This window comes from Drosophila suzukii, chromosome 3, assembly GCF_043229965.1.
Source record: "Drosophila suzukii chromosome 3, CBGP_Dsuzu_IsoJpt1.0, whole genome shotgun sequence".
NCBI lineage: Eukaryota > Metazoa > Arthropoda > Insecta > Diptera > Drosophilidae > Drosophila > Drosophila suzukii.
In genome coordinates, this window is record NC_092082.1 from 2,752,058 (window position 1) to 2,765,389 (window position 13,332).

General features: G+C 38.2%; 4 protein-coding genes across 12 annotated transcripts in view; 2 read left to right on the forward strand and 2 right to left on the reverse strand.

The window, feature by feature from the left end:
• Svil (Supervillin) overlaps positions 1-13,332 on the forward strand; it is a 124,698-nt gene that overhangs the window by 7,862 nt on the left and 103,504 nt on the right. For 2 of the 9 annotated variants that reach the window (XM_036814892.3, XM_036814893.3), the window contains exon 1: positions 2,431-3,256. The exons of 1 other annotated variant lie outside the window; for it this stretch is intronic. In XM_036814892.3, coding sequence (XP_036670787.2) covers positions 3,242-3,256 — 15 coding nt within the window. In that variant the 5' untranslated portion in view covers positions 2,431-3,241. Of the gene's footprint in view, positions 1-2,430; positions 3,257-13,332 lie in introns of those variants that run through there. 6 more of the 9 variants (XM_036814890.3, XM_036814896.3, XM_036814885.3 and 3 more) reach the window with 4 other exon arrangements.
• Mzt1 (Mitotic spindle organizing protein 1) lies at positions 3,919-4,381 on the forward strand. The gene is made up of 2 exons (XM_070995959.1): positions 3,919-3,969; positions 4,042-4,381. The coding sequence occupies exon 2, from the start codon at positions 4,049-4,051 to the stop codon at positions 4,316-4,318; it is 270 nt and encodes an 89-aa protein (XP_070852060.1). The 5' UTR covers positions 3,919-3,969; positions 4,042-4,048; the 3' UTR covers positions 4,319-4,381.
• LOC108012458 (uncharacterized) lies at positions 4,338-4,935 on the reverse strand. The gene is made up of 2 exons (XM_017077847.3): positions 4,626-4,935; positions 4,338-4,567 (listed from the first exon to the last, which is right to left on the reverse strand). Exons 1-2 carry the CDS (start codon positions 4,902-4,904, stop codon positions 4,448-4,450), a joined length of 399 nt encoding a protein of 132 aa, XP_016933336.2. The 5' UTR covers positions 4,905-4,935; the 3' UTR covers positions 4,338-4,447.
• LOC108012457 (uncharacterized) lies at positions 4,763-5,678 on the reverse strand. Its single transcript, XM_017077845.3, has 3 exons — positions 5,183-5,678; positions 4,976-5,127; positions 4,763-4,892 (listed from the first exon to the last, which is right to left on the reverse strand). Exons 1-2 carry the CDS (start codon positions 5,594-5,596, stop codon positions 4,981-4,983), a joined length of 561 nt encoding a protein of 186 aa, XP_016933334.2. The 5' UTR covers positions 5,597-5,678; the 3' UTR covers positions 4,763-4,892; positions 4,976-4,980.

Below are 13,332 nucleotides of genomic sequence, written 5' to 3' on the forward strand. Positions count from 1 at the left end.
TCTGCTGGGTAATCAGACACCGGCTAGGGATGTCAATTAGCTTTTGCTGCTGTTTTGCCAAGTGCGTGACCATTGAACCTGCATTTCCCATTTCCCTCCTGCTGGTGCTGCTTAAAGTGAAAGTGAAAAATGGCAGTCGTTCAATGAACTTGCTTGGGAACTTGGCAAAATAAAAGAAGTTAGGCTCTCCCGCCCCCAGAACTAATTGAAGATTTCATATCTCGGATTTTATAGCCTTGGCCCTTCGCAATCTCAGTCGACTCCTAGAGTAAAGCAGACAATTTATGATACAAATTAAATGCATGGAAATTATGATGAATGCGAGGCAAAATTTATGCTGATGACATACCCAACAAAAGAGCGCCAATCCGCCCAGACTCCTACGGCTCCCTAAACTACTCCTCCTCCTTCGGCTCCTGCTCCTCCGTTTCCTGGAGGGCAGCTCCAATCAAGAGCCAGACGATCCACAGACAACAAATCGCCGAGTCGAGGAGTTTGTGGCCCAAGTCGTTTGTTGTGCATTTTTACACAGGGAAGAATATAAAGCTCCTAGTGGGTACTACTTGATATAAAATCGGACTTAAAGGTGTCAAAAAGTATGCAGTAAAATGGGATAATAGGATTCAATATATTATTGCCTACTTCTAGACACTTTTAAAAATAATTTTAAAATCCAAGTTGTTTCAGTACCACCCGTGATAAAAGAGTTTTTAATAAAATTTGAAAATTTTCAAGGTATATAAACCTACCCAACCGCATATTATTTAAAAATCGATAAACGATCTAGTTGCTCCCCAGAACACAAAGATGGTCTTCTAGTATATTAGCTATTTAATTTTATTCTTTTTATGAGGCTGTTCCAAAAAGTGAACTTTAATCTATATATATTTTAGCAATCAAGACAGATCCCGAACCAGTAAAAAATCTGGGAAAACTTCTATAATTTCCTGCTAGTTTACTAGATTTTTCTTTGCACTTTTTTCCCAGTGTAGGCCTGGGTCTGGTCCTAAGATCCAGTGCCTCCCGCCCCTCCCTTTATCGCTTTTTGAGCAGCTGCCGAGGTGGGGAATCCAGCCACTTGGACTCCTTGTGGCCTGTGCAGCCTGCCTCTAGCCGAAAGTTGTTGCGTATTTAAAATGGAAATTGCAAGTTTTTCGCTTAACGTTCCCAATGTCTCCTTCCCTGTCTCTCTTGCTCGCTCGTCGGCGCTTTTGTTTCACTTTCGTTTGCTGATTGCAGGTTTTTTGTTTTCAGCTTATTTTGATTTTATTTTTCCCCGTCTCATTCGGTGCATTTATCACGGTGCCACACATTTGTGCCACAAGATGCCAGAAGACCGGGCAGGCATGGCCAAGGAAATTGGCAAAAAGCAGCCCCAAGTATCATTTTCCATTTCATTTTCATTTTTGCAAATTGAATGCGGTTTTTCAGGCTGATTTCAAGGGTGTGCGATTGTTGACCGGGGCACGCCCCCCTCGTCATCATATTTGGGTGAAATTTCTTACCAAGATACCATCTTGTCCATCCGCAGTTTTGTCATCTTTGCCTGTTGGTCTGACAGGTTATGAAATATTTCGCAACTTTTGCTGCGAATAATTTCCTGTTTTTCTTTATTTCACTTACGCACTTCTCTCCTTCGACTGAGTTCGGTGGGTTTCTCGGCCGATCGGTATTAATTATTATGGTCTCGTTTTTTTCGCCTTACCAATTTTTTGCAGCTTTTATTTTTAAAGCCCGGCGAACCTGTTGCAATGCGTTCCACAAGCTGAGATTTGCTAAAGGGTGTGGGGAGATAAATAGCTATGAGGTTTTGGGTTAGATTAGGTTGGACCGAGCACCAGGAATACTGGGAAAGGGTTTTTTCTAAGAGGGAAAATACATATTTTTTTGACTCAGTATATTAAATAATATTCATATAAAATGTTATTAAACCCCTTTAAGACTATAAGTTTCGGTTTAAAAATTGTTATACTTTTTTTTGGTGCTGTTTTTACTATCCTAAAAATCATCTTTTCGCTTTACCAACCCAAATACTTACTCCCCACGCTTTAACATCCCTTAGCCTTTCACCCATTAAAACCATTTAGCATTCATTAAGCCCAATTTCTGGCCTCATAGTGCTCGGAATAATCAACAAATTAACTAAATTCCTAGTGGGCGCCTCCATCCACAGTAATAATCCGAATTCCGAAGTTGTGACAACAAGAAATGTCGAAGCGATTTCAAGAGCAGGCCCAAGAATCGTGCAACCGTACATTCCAAAATGGGGCCCAACCTGTCCGATCCAATGGTTATCACAGATATTTCCCAACATGTTCGAAGCGAACCTCATTATGAGGTTGCATGGAATCCATGAGATACAATCCACAATATACTTTGTGGCCACAACCCAGCGGAATTTCAATTCAGTTCGCGCTCAACTCACAGACACGATGGTCATGCAAACGCGTTAACGAAAAATATATAAAAACTAAAATAAATAACAACACGAATTCACATAATAAACACACTAAAATATGCACTAAGCAACGTACTGTACCCAACGACCTGTAAATAATTGTGTAAATAAACTAAGGCATAAACACACATCAAAGAGAAACCGCGAAATACTAAAAGACCGCTCAAGTTCCCATACATTGAGCTGGCCAATTGTGTTTGAAAATATTTGTTTGATCGATTTCGTGTGTGAACAACACCTTGTGAAGGCATTTGTAAAACCCATTGCCATAGCAAGCAAAGTGTGTTAAACAGGAAAAAAAACACCCTCTCAAAAGTTTATATATGTCTACAACCCCCTTCGATCGGGTTAACCAACCAACCTACCACAAGAAAACAGAGTTTAATACATACCACTTCCTTTCAAAGTTTCGGTTTTTACGCGCCTGCTGACTAATTTACTTTTATATAGCCCGACTATATAAAACTGTACAATAAGACACGGCCAACTCTTATAATTTTGGAACGCCTCAGTTAAAGCTGAAAATCGCTTCGCTCTCAAGTGAAGTTCTAGATTCTCGCAGCGAAAACGTTTTTCAATTGATTTTCATTAAGTGAGAAAGTCTCGAGAACGCCTTCTTTTTCGGTTTCTAATTGAACACAATTGCACCAGATCATAAAAAGTGAACTGCATTCCAAGTAGAGCAAAACAGTAACAACTTCATCATCGTGGTATCATCAAGATTCAGATGCTGCATAATTAGCATTCGTTTGTGTGGAGCAACGAAATAAAAAGAAGCGGAAAATGTATCTCATACAGGTGAGGCCAAGCGATACAATAGATCTCCCTCTCATAATTAAGTGTTTGCTCTTACTTATCACATGCTGGCGGCACTGCACTCGCAGACTGAAAAAGATCTTCATTTAAGCGTTTTTTAATTGTCCGCCAGCTGAGATTTCTTTACTTAAGATCCCCCCTCTGATGTGAAAACTGTGTGTGCGTGCCTCTCTAGCGTATATAATTTGTTTAATTTGTAGCTAATTTATCTTTCCACTTGGCGGCGGATAGATCGTATGGCGAACGTATAGGGGTTCACTGGAGCAGGTGTCTCTCATTACTGCACTCTGAACTTGAAACGGTGTTACGATTTACAGCTGCTAATGGAATACGGTTAGATATCCGGGCTATGAGGTAGCAGAACGAAATGTTGGCTTTGGATTTCAATTACAATCAAATATTTGGACATACCCATGGTAATCAATCATTTTTATATTATTCTTAGCCCTTAAAAGCTTATTATATATGTTTAAAAACCTCTTCTAGAGATTGGCAATACGATCAATTCTGAAAACATTCCCATTTTTAAGGTTTTTTTTTATTTTCCTTGATGATATTACTAGTTAAAAGGATATTTACCCATTTATACAATAATTTCTTTTCAAATTTGCTTTCCGCAATAATAAAACAATTTCGTTATGAAATCAGTAACCTTTGAAATACCTGTCATTTCATTTTTCATCACAAGTGTTAAGGTATTGCATAAATTAATCAGAAATCTAAAGGAATTCTCCGAACTGAATAAAAATTAAAACAAAATTTATTAGATCTAAAATGTCTGAAAATTCGCAACCTCATGAATCCGAAGTTACCTTGACTGTGCTGCACGCCATATCGGAGATAGTGAATACTGGTCTAAGTAAAGAATCTCTCAAAATCTGCATGGAACTCTTGCAACATGGTGTTTCTTCTCTTGCGTTAGCGAAAGCCATCAAAGCCATTAGAAAGGGAGTTGAAAAGAAGGAAAGAGAAGAAGAGGACACTCAATCGGAAAATGGGGATTCAGGCCAACCATCTCCCGTAACATGTAGAAAATTATTCTGATTCTAAAATTTATTTCAAACATGTTCAAATATTGTTCCTCAAATTAAAAGTTCAGGTTCCAGATGTTCTGCTTTTGTATATTCTTTGAAACCAGTTTTAAGGACATCCATCGCAAGTTTTCCCAAGGTTCTAAGATTCACCCACGCTATTTGTGTTCATTAATCGCAGTTTATTGCGATTGTTTCTGAAAACTGTATAAGTGCCAGCCATTATAATAAAAAGCTGCACCACCTTAGCTTGATAGTATGTCTATAGGATAATATATCATAAGTAAGGTTATAACCATGAAAAAAAACCACACACTTGCCTGTCTTATATAGATGGGCAATGGAATATGCGACCGATGAACGTGATAATCCATTCCTCTGAAAAGCCAATAGCCAGGCCACGCCCCCAAACTGGCAAAAAGAAAAGGGGCGGCAGTATTGTAGGCGTTCTCGAAGGATTTGGAGTGCACCAACTGACTTATTTCCTCGCCAAGATTATGTATTTGAGGTGGGCTGACCATTTCCCTGGTTGGTTCCTCTTTTTTCGTGATCTTCAGGATTTTCTTCTTCAGATTGCCGTAATAGTTCTGGATGCCCATTTTTGGAATTTATTTAACTCTTAATTTTAGAATAATTTTGACTGAGAATAGAAAGATATATCAAGGCTTACCTGGGCTAACCCGTGTCTTCAATATCATCTTCTGGCTTTTTATGGTTAACTGTTTCCAATTTTATTGGCATGCCGGCAGTTTGACCCATTGAAACCGTTAACAGACCAGTAGCTATGATGGCCAATTGCATCAGTTTGGCCTGCTGATAGGTCTAAGAAAGTAATTTTTAAAATCAAAATTTTGGATTATATTTAACATTATCCCACCCTTTGAATGTAGAAACCAATTCTCTCTGTTTTCCGTTTAGATTGCCAATTGTATCCACGCCAAAACCAAAAAGCTGGCCAGGATAAAAAGCTCACTTGCAAATAGGGCATCATATCCATTATCTTCTTGGAAAAACCCTTGGGAGCATTGCGTTCCACAAAGTCCACAAACTCCAGTTCATAGTTTATAGGTTGGTATGTTTGTTTCTTGAACGTTTGCAACTTCAGATCTGGGGTTGGCAAATCCGCAGAGGTTATGGGTTCCGTGGTATCAGATGGAGAAGTGTCGTCTGGCTTCTCAGTTTCCTGATTTGAAACTTCCGATGTTGTGGCCTCTCCAAGCTTCCCTTCCTCATCCTTTGTGGTCACGGAGCTATTAAATAACTCGGAAAACTTCTGGCGCAGCGTATCCATGCTGAAAAACTGATTTTTCCACTTAAAATTTAAAATTTTCCTTTAGGTGCCAAATTGAACAAGGAAAGCTTACTGTGTTTTTGGTCGAAAAGTTCACTGCATAAATTATCCCCTTAACTCGTTGTTCGTTCATGCGGGCTTACATTTGTTTTGAAACTAATTTACCTTACTTAATTTTTATATTTGTGTGTCTTTTTTATTTTGGGGGCCCACAGAAGCCGCAGAACAAGCTTTATTACGGTGCGACTGCGGGTGCCCAAGACTGGGGTTCTATCGAATAGTATACTATGGAATGGTATGGTATATAGTGTGGTGCCAAAGTGGGTCAGTTGGTGCAGCGGTTCATGCAATTATAAAGCGCATATCTACAGGTTGCATACCAGATAGATACCTCCACTTCGACTTGGACTTGGGTCCATTGTGTGGCGGTAGCTAACTGCTAACGGCTTGGACAGCAGGTGTCTCCTCAGCTCATTGTGTTTTATTTTTGTGTGTTGTGTTCTCTATGTTTTGTGTTTTTTTTTTGGTTGTAAATGTGGCTTACCTTCGACGAAAATTTTTGTGTGTGCCAGCAGCTTCCTGCCACTATCTGGATTCTGTAAACTAGTTTTTCCCTCGCTCGATGGAGAACGCCTAATGATCAATGCATTTAATCAAGTAAATTACGAAAATACCGAAAGAAAAACCATTTAACGGTGGATAGTATGGCTTATACCGATATATCTCAATGGATTCTCCTCCTGGGACAAAGACGCCCCTAATGAAGTGAAAATCTTTGGTTCTATTGTGGTAGTTCTTTGATTAGCCAGCGGAATGTGTTTGAAATATTCTTTAGCCGTTCCTGATGGTTAATCAATCATGTGGAAAGTTGACATCTAACACTCTAACAGTGCTTTGCAGATCTGCAGATGAATGGAGAAGTCTTAGAATTGATCCACTTGCCCACTTATTTACCTAAGCGTATCAGTATTACCATTTTGAAGCCATTATTTCTCCCCGTTTCCAGCATCTTTTCTTCAGGCCGAACTACTCAAGCGTTCAGCTTGTATGGGGGGCTTTCATTCAAGACGTTTTGAAACCACAAATTGCATTTGTAAGACTTCAGACATACAGATCGATTCCCAAACTCTCCGTCTCTCGGTGTTCTATCTACACATTTCTCTGGAAACCAGCCTACACACAAAAATCCTTCTACCCTTTTAACTGTTCAAAGTCAAGCTCAATTAACCCAATTTCAATTTGGAAAATGATTTGCAAAAAGCCAAATAAATTGTTTTGAAAGTCTTGGGCCTGTTGTCAAAACACTCGAGCATAAATCACCACTACAATGAAATTTCTTTTGGCCAGAAAACGCCAACTCGCCAACTTTTGGGCCCACCTGCAATTAGTCTGCTCAGGTGGGTGTCTGGCCTCTCTTTCTCTCCTCGAATCGTGTGAAATTGCAACTTTAACTGCGGTCAATGCTAATACACCTTTCGGCAAAAACCATTTACTGGTAAATTGTAAATTGTATAATCAATTTACGGCTATAAATGTCTGGTTTTTCTGTGAAAGGTCTGCTCGGGCGACAGGTGACGACACTTCAGGTGTCAAGTGCGCAAAATTCGTTTGAGATTGGTTACCAAAAATGGGTAACATTTTATTACTTTAACGAGAGTTGCTTAATTTGAAATTGTGATGATTAGGCATTGTGAGTCGTTTAACAAAAAGTTGAAAGATCAATTAATGTGTAAGAAAGTTTAAAGATTTTGGGGCTGAGATATATGATCTATGCTTAAAGTACCTAACTTATGACCTTAAGAAGACTGCAAGTTCCTTGCTTCTCACCTAACAACCCATACGTTTCTTATAGAATTTTCATACTTAAAAGCTTTTAAAGCGAAGACCATCTAAGAACTTTCAAAATCCGTTTACCTTGACTTTCCATCAAGCAGCAATCTTGATCTTTTTTCAACTGCATGTGCCCCTTATCCACTTTGAGCTACCGGCCTTGTCGGAGAAGCAATGGATCTTCAATCTTTCGGACCTGCCTGCAACGGCAAAAAGCCAATCCCCAATAGCATGTCTCATCATTCTTATTCTCTGCATTATTATAAAATGCCGCATCACTCCCCGCCAATCTCGACTAACCCATCTCCGAAAGGGGGCCCGCATACCAAAACCCCGAGCATATTACTCAATTTTCAATGCTCAGATTTCGGACAGACAGCGAAAAACAAAGGGCAAAACGAAGATGCCACACCAGACTATATAAACACAAACAATGCTCACAGTTGACACTTTGACAAATGATATTGCGGCCGAGTCGATAAGAACTCGGAACAGAAAGCCCCATACATCAAAAATGCGACATATTCTTCCCAGAATTTTATGTTATTGAAAAAAAAAACAAATTCTAAAGTGAATGTGATGCTTAGGCTATCGCTAAAACCTTGGATTGCCGTTACACTGGGTCAACAACTTGGGAAAAACGAGACGGGACTCATCTAAGCTGATATTGATATGGATTTGCTCTAGATTTACACATGAACGAGTTGATGATCCTCAAATAACGTCTGTGGTTTTGTATTCAAATTGGGTTGGGTTGGGTTGGAATCGGTTGGGATCGGTTCGGTTCGATGGGTAATAAGACTCTTACTATAGGAGTCACTGGCCATTTGATCTTGGCCATTTTAAATCCCCGGCTAAGCCTTGTGGAATTTTGTTTGTGTTTTGGGCGAGGCCTTCATCCTCTTTTGGATTCCTTTCTCTTGTTTTCTGGGGTGTGGACCATATAATTCCGCATTCCCCTGACATGAAATATGTATCAATTTAATTACCCCGAAGTCCTGAACACGCAATTAAAGTTCAGGGGGAACCCTTTTCGAACCATCCCTGAAATGCCTTTGTATCTTTTTCCGAAACAAACATTTTTATGAGGTTGCAACAAACAATGAGACGACACACCTACAACTACCTGAAACTAAAGAACAGGATTCTGTAATTCCTTGAAATGGCCAGATGCTAGAGAATAGAGAAAAAATAAATACCCTACGCATTTGATTCCTACCTGTTTCTTTCTTCGCCGGCCTTTCTTCTGCACTTTCCGTAGATGATTTATCTTTGACACACTCATTTCATGCCCTATCAATTGGAAAAAGAGGGGATACCTTTGAATTTGAATATTTTATGAGACTTCAAGTTCATTGCCTTTGAGGCGTGGTTCTTAATGCAATCAAAAGCCATTTGTTAAGGTGTTTTTCGTAGGCGTAAGAGTTTTTTATTTAGAAGTTTTTGAATCACCCCAAGTTTTGATAGCATTTCATTTAAACGAACGTAGCGAATCAAGCGTATATATTTCCCACCTAGAACCGTTTTAAAAGCGGAACTCACGCTCCAATGTAACTCGATAGACCCACGAGGAAAACTTGTTTCGTATTTGTATTTTTTCCATCGATAAACTTGGCATGACGACTGAGGCCACGAGTGGAGGCAGGCATTATTTTTATTGTTGCGCCTTTATCTATATTTAATTTAATCGATGCAAACGCTTGGGAGTCATGAACATTGGATACTACTGCCCGATGACCTTCAAATGTCTGCAAAGAAATGCGTTAAAAAAGTTTAACTTAATGACCATAATTATGTTCGATTGAACCACTATATTAGCTTTTTTTTCGTGTATTATTAAGCGAAATTATTGGCTGGTCATGTGATTGCCGCACGTGTTTCAGCACTGGAAAATAAAAAGAAATCACAAAATACGCTTCGTATGCTGATGCTGATGTGCATGTCCATGTACCCATGACACATGTCAGGTGGAGATTGGGGGGATGAGGGCAATCCCCTGCGTCTGACATTGATGAAATGGGCTTTTATGGCCATGTTTTTGGAAATGGGGAGTTGTGTAATTGTTGTCTCACGTTGAATGGCATGCCGAATAGAGGTATGATTTATTTTCTTTGTTACTTACATAAAGGCGAATAAGGGGGAAAAGTTTTACTCCTTAAAGGTTTCAACATATAGTATATGTCATACATGAAACACCTGGCTAATATTCTTTAAAATGGTCTGTTCTTATGCTGGTTCCAATTTGCTTTTATTATTCCAAGCTGCCGTGTGCACGTCGCCTGAGTAAATGAAATTTATTACGTGATCGTCGCGGTCGACAACTAAATCTTTGGCATTAAGTGGAAAAATAATCTCGTAAAAAGTAGATGGAAAATATAATGGAAAATCACTAGAAAAACACATGTGTGGTCCAAAGATGCACTGAAGTGGGGAAAGAAAAGGCAGATTGATATCTTAAGATCTAGATCGGGATAGGTTGCACAGAAAAAAAACATAAGCATATAAGTTGTAGCACTATTTTCCTTCAACTGTTTCTGCTGTACTTGCATGTGCACTCGATTGTTTGTTCAGTATTTTGAAACCATTTCTACTATGAAATTTGCCTTTATTGCACTTTTATGTGGCTCACCACGAACAGTTTGTTATGATAAATAAAATTAATTTTCGATAGAAACTCAATTTTGATGAAGCAATCGCTGGATGCAATTGCATAAAGAAAACAATTTTCCAATTTTGATTTCTTCTTGGTTTTCTGTTTCTCTTTTTCACCCATTTCTGTGTTCAGTAATTACCAAATCCAATTAAGTTCAATAACAACAATTTGGGTGGGAAGGAGAAGACAAAACAAACAAAATCAGATGGGGTTTGCTTTTTAATTACTCGGTTTAGCCCTTAGTTTATTGCTCTTTATCGCAGTCCCCTTTGGTCAGTTGGCCATTTGGTCATTTAATTGAAGCCCCTTAAGGGCAAGTTCGATGATATATCTTTAGTGCCGTCTTTCATTTGATGATGTCGGCTACTTTTTATTGTCAAACACCAAACACAAACACAAATCGATGGCACTCTTTGGAACTGGGGGTCTTTAAATAGGTTTAAGCCTGGGCGAAAAAAAAAACAAAATCGATAGTGCGTAAGTGCTGAGTTTTTGTGTTGACCGCTGCCTGTCTTTCATAAAGAAGAATGTCAAGAGGCCACAATAATTGCAACTAATCCGCAATGAAGGCTCGAACCTTGGGCCACAAAATCTAGACCACCTGTCAGATGTGCCTCCATGTAAGCCATGTTTCCATGCATCCACGTTCACAGTTTGTTTGGCCTGATGCATTGACTGTGAAGATTGAAAAGTTTACCATATAATTTATGGGGTAAAGCGAACCGTAGTCATTCAGTCCATTCAATTGCTGTCTTTGTTGCCAAGCGGAAATGTAAAATGCCCGCTTCCGGCCATTTTTATCCGCTCTAAGGATGTTTAAAACTGCTCGACGCGATATGTGAAATTAATTTTAATGCCTTTTTCGCTCTAGCATGCAAATTGTCGGCTTCCTTTTTTTCTAGTCAGTTGTCTAGCCAAAGTCTAAAAACATATGCCAAACTTGGCCTTGCCCTCGGGCCTCGTAAATAACAAGAACTATTTGATTCGGCACACATAGAAAAGAAATTCAGGTTGCCGCATCTGATTCAAAAGTGATTCATTCGCGAAAGATTCGCATTTTTCATTCGCAAATCTCCTCTTATATATACGAAGATTTTGCCGGCATTAACTAAATATATTCTTATGTGGTCTTTCCACATATATTTATATTATTTTCACATCACGATTTTCTGCCAAAAAAATCTTCTCTAGCTTTTAACTTAACTGTCTGTCAGAAAAGTGAAGAAAATTGAAAAAGAAACACACTCAGAAATTGGGAACACAATTTTTTGAAAATTAACACAGAGTAAAAATTGAAAAGTTGTGCCGGAAAACTATTGATGCTTAGATATGGTGCTGAAATAAAGTGCTGAAATAGTGATTGGGTGTGGGAAAAAGCGATCAGTCACTGATTTCAATTTTAAATAAAATAAATTAACACAAATTACTGGATACAGTCTACCTTTGACTTATGCTATATAAATATATTTCCTCGTATAAAAGAGTTCAGCTTCATGATTTTATAAATTTTAGGGACTGAAACAAGCACTGTTTTACGTCATTAGTGGCTGGATGGTTGCTGAACCTTAAATGTAAAATACTCATTACCGAAAACTTATTTAATCTTCCTCTAACACACCTCCAAACAAATTCAAAGATGCCAAATAAAATACGAACCCACCTCTCGTTTGGCTGCCGCTCAATTTTTGTGTGTACGCATTATAAACAATATGATGATGTGAATTTTATTTTTTTTGGGGCCATGGCAAAAACCATTTCGAGTATTTTCAACCCAAAAAGTATTACGGAAATAGCTGGATAGCGCAAGAAGATGTACGTTTCTTTCGTGTTGTTAATGTTGTACAACCATATAGTGTATAATTTTCGAACAAGTGCCTTAAGCAATTCATAATTAATTCCGGCATACATGACATTGAAGTTGGTAGGGGAATTCTCTTTCACCTCGATTACCCCGATTTTTATGTTTTTTTTTAGATGGCTGGGTCAAGGTCTTGGGACTGAAAGTATTCGAGATTCGAGACGTGTTAATGACTTGTTAATCTCCCAACGCAGCACAAAAAACAAGTTGAACCGTAATAAACGACTTGTAAGCGTGCAAAAAATGCATTTTCTGCCTCGTCTTTACAGTAAAAATGTTCCGCTTTGTGAACTGTAACAAAGATCGCGCTCTGTGTTTATTTATAAATCTTTCCCAGCCTTTGATGGAGTTTTCCCTGCTAGCCCTAAATGATCATAAAAATTATATGACTTCATTCGCAGCCCACGCAAAACAAAACAAACTTTTGAAATTACTTTTCAAAGACTTTGTTCTGTGACCTAAGGTATAAGGAAATCGTCTCAGAATTCTTTGAACAAACGCACGAATCTGTCAAGGTGTTAATTGTAGATCCAAATTGAAGCGGAAAATAAGTTTATATGGAATTTGAGATGCTAATTGAACTCGCAATTCCAACGAAAAGTAATATTTATTTTAAGTGTTTGGAAAAATTCCTTCCCTTTAAAATTAATCTAACAAATTATTACTTTTTCAATCTGCCAGATAAGCCTCGAACAAGCAGAATAATTAAATTGTTAATAAACATAAAAATTCCCATAAAATTAAATTGAGGTTAATGACTGAACATATTTTAATAAACCCGCAATAAAAATGTAACTAATCTTATAGAATTCACTTTTAACACATTAATCTTAAGTAAAACTAAACTAGAGCTGTATAAAATCCTGAAAACACTTTTTTATGGCCTGGGGGATTTTTTTAATCTGTTTTAACGTACTCATAACCCAAAATTTCACCATTCATAATCACAAATCATTGTTCAAGCATCGATTAAGCCATCACAGGTGAACCAACCTGTTGCTTCGATCATCATTTCATTCATCCAAAATAAAATCCCAAACCCCAAATCCCACGACTCCATATGGAATAACATAAGCTTACGCAAAAGGTCTTCAGCAGTTTCGCGTAATTATGCAAATGTTGTGTTTCCCTATCGAATCAAACCTAACTAAACGCTACAAATTAGCCGGCTTTTTAACTCAATCTCTGATCTCTGGTCCCCCTTCCAAAAATGGTGGCTTTATAATCTGACAAATAATTTTCATAAATTTAAATCCATTCCACCTGCTTGTTAGGCTTTACATTTCCCAACGAACATTGGGGAGCAATTAAAAATCGATTTACATGTGTGTGGATCAAATGCTTATTTCTTTAACTCACACTCGAATTTGGGTGAAAATTAATGACTTCCAGTGA

Coding starts and splice junctions, on each gene's coding strand:
- Mzt1 (XM_070995959.1), top strand. CDS start 4,049: ATGTCTGAAAATTCGCAACCTCATGAATCCGAAGTTACCTTGACTGTG.
- LOC108012458 (XM_017077847.3), bottom strand. CDS start 4,904: ATGGGCATCCAGAACTATTACGGCAATCTGAAGAAGAAAATCCTGAAG. Junction 4,568..4,625: donor TGCCCATCTATATAAGACAG/GCAAGTGTGTGG, acceptor ATTATCCTATAG/ACATACTATCAAGCTAAGGT.
- LOC108012457 (XM_017077845.3), bottom strand. CDS start 5,596: ATGGATACGCTGCGCCAGAAGTTTTCCGAGTTATTTAATAGCTCCGTG. Junction 5,128..5,182: donor TTGGTTTCTACATTCAAAGG/GTGGGATAATGT, acceptor TTACTTTCTTAG/ACCTATCAGCAGGCCAAACT.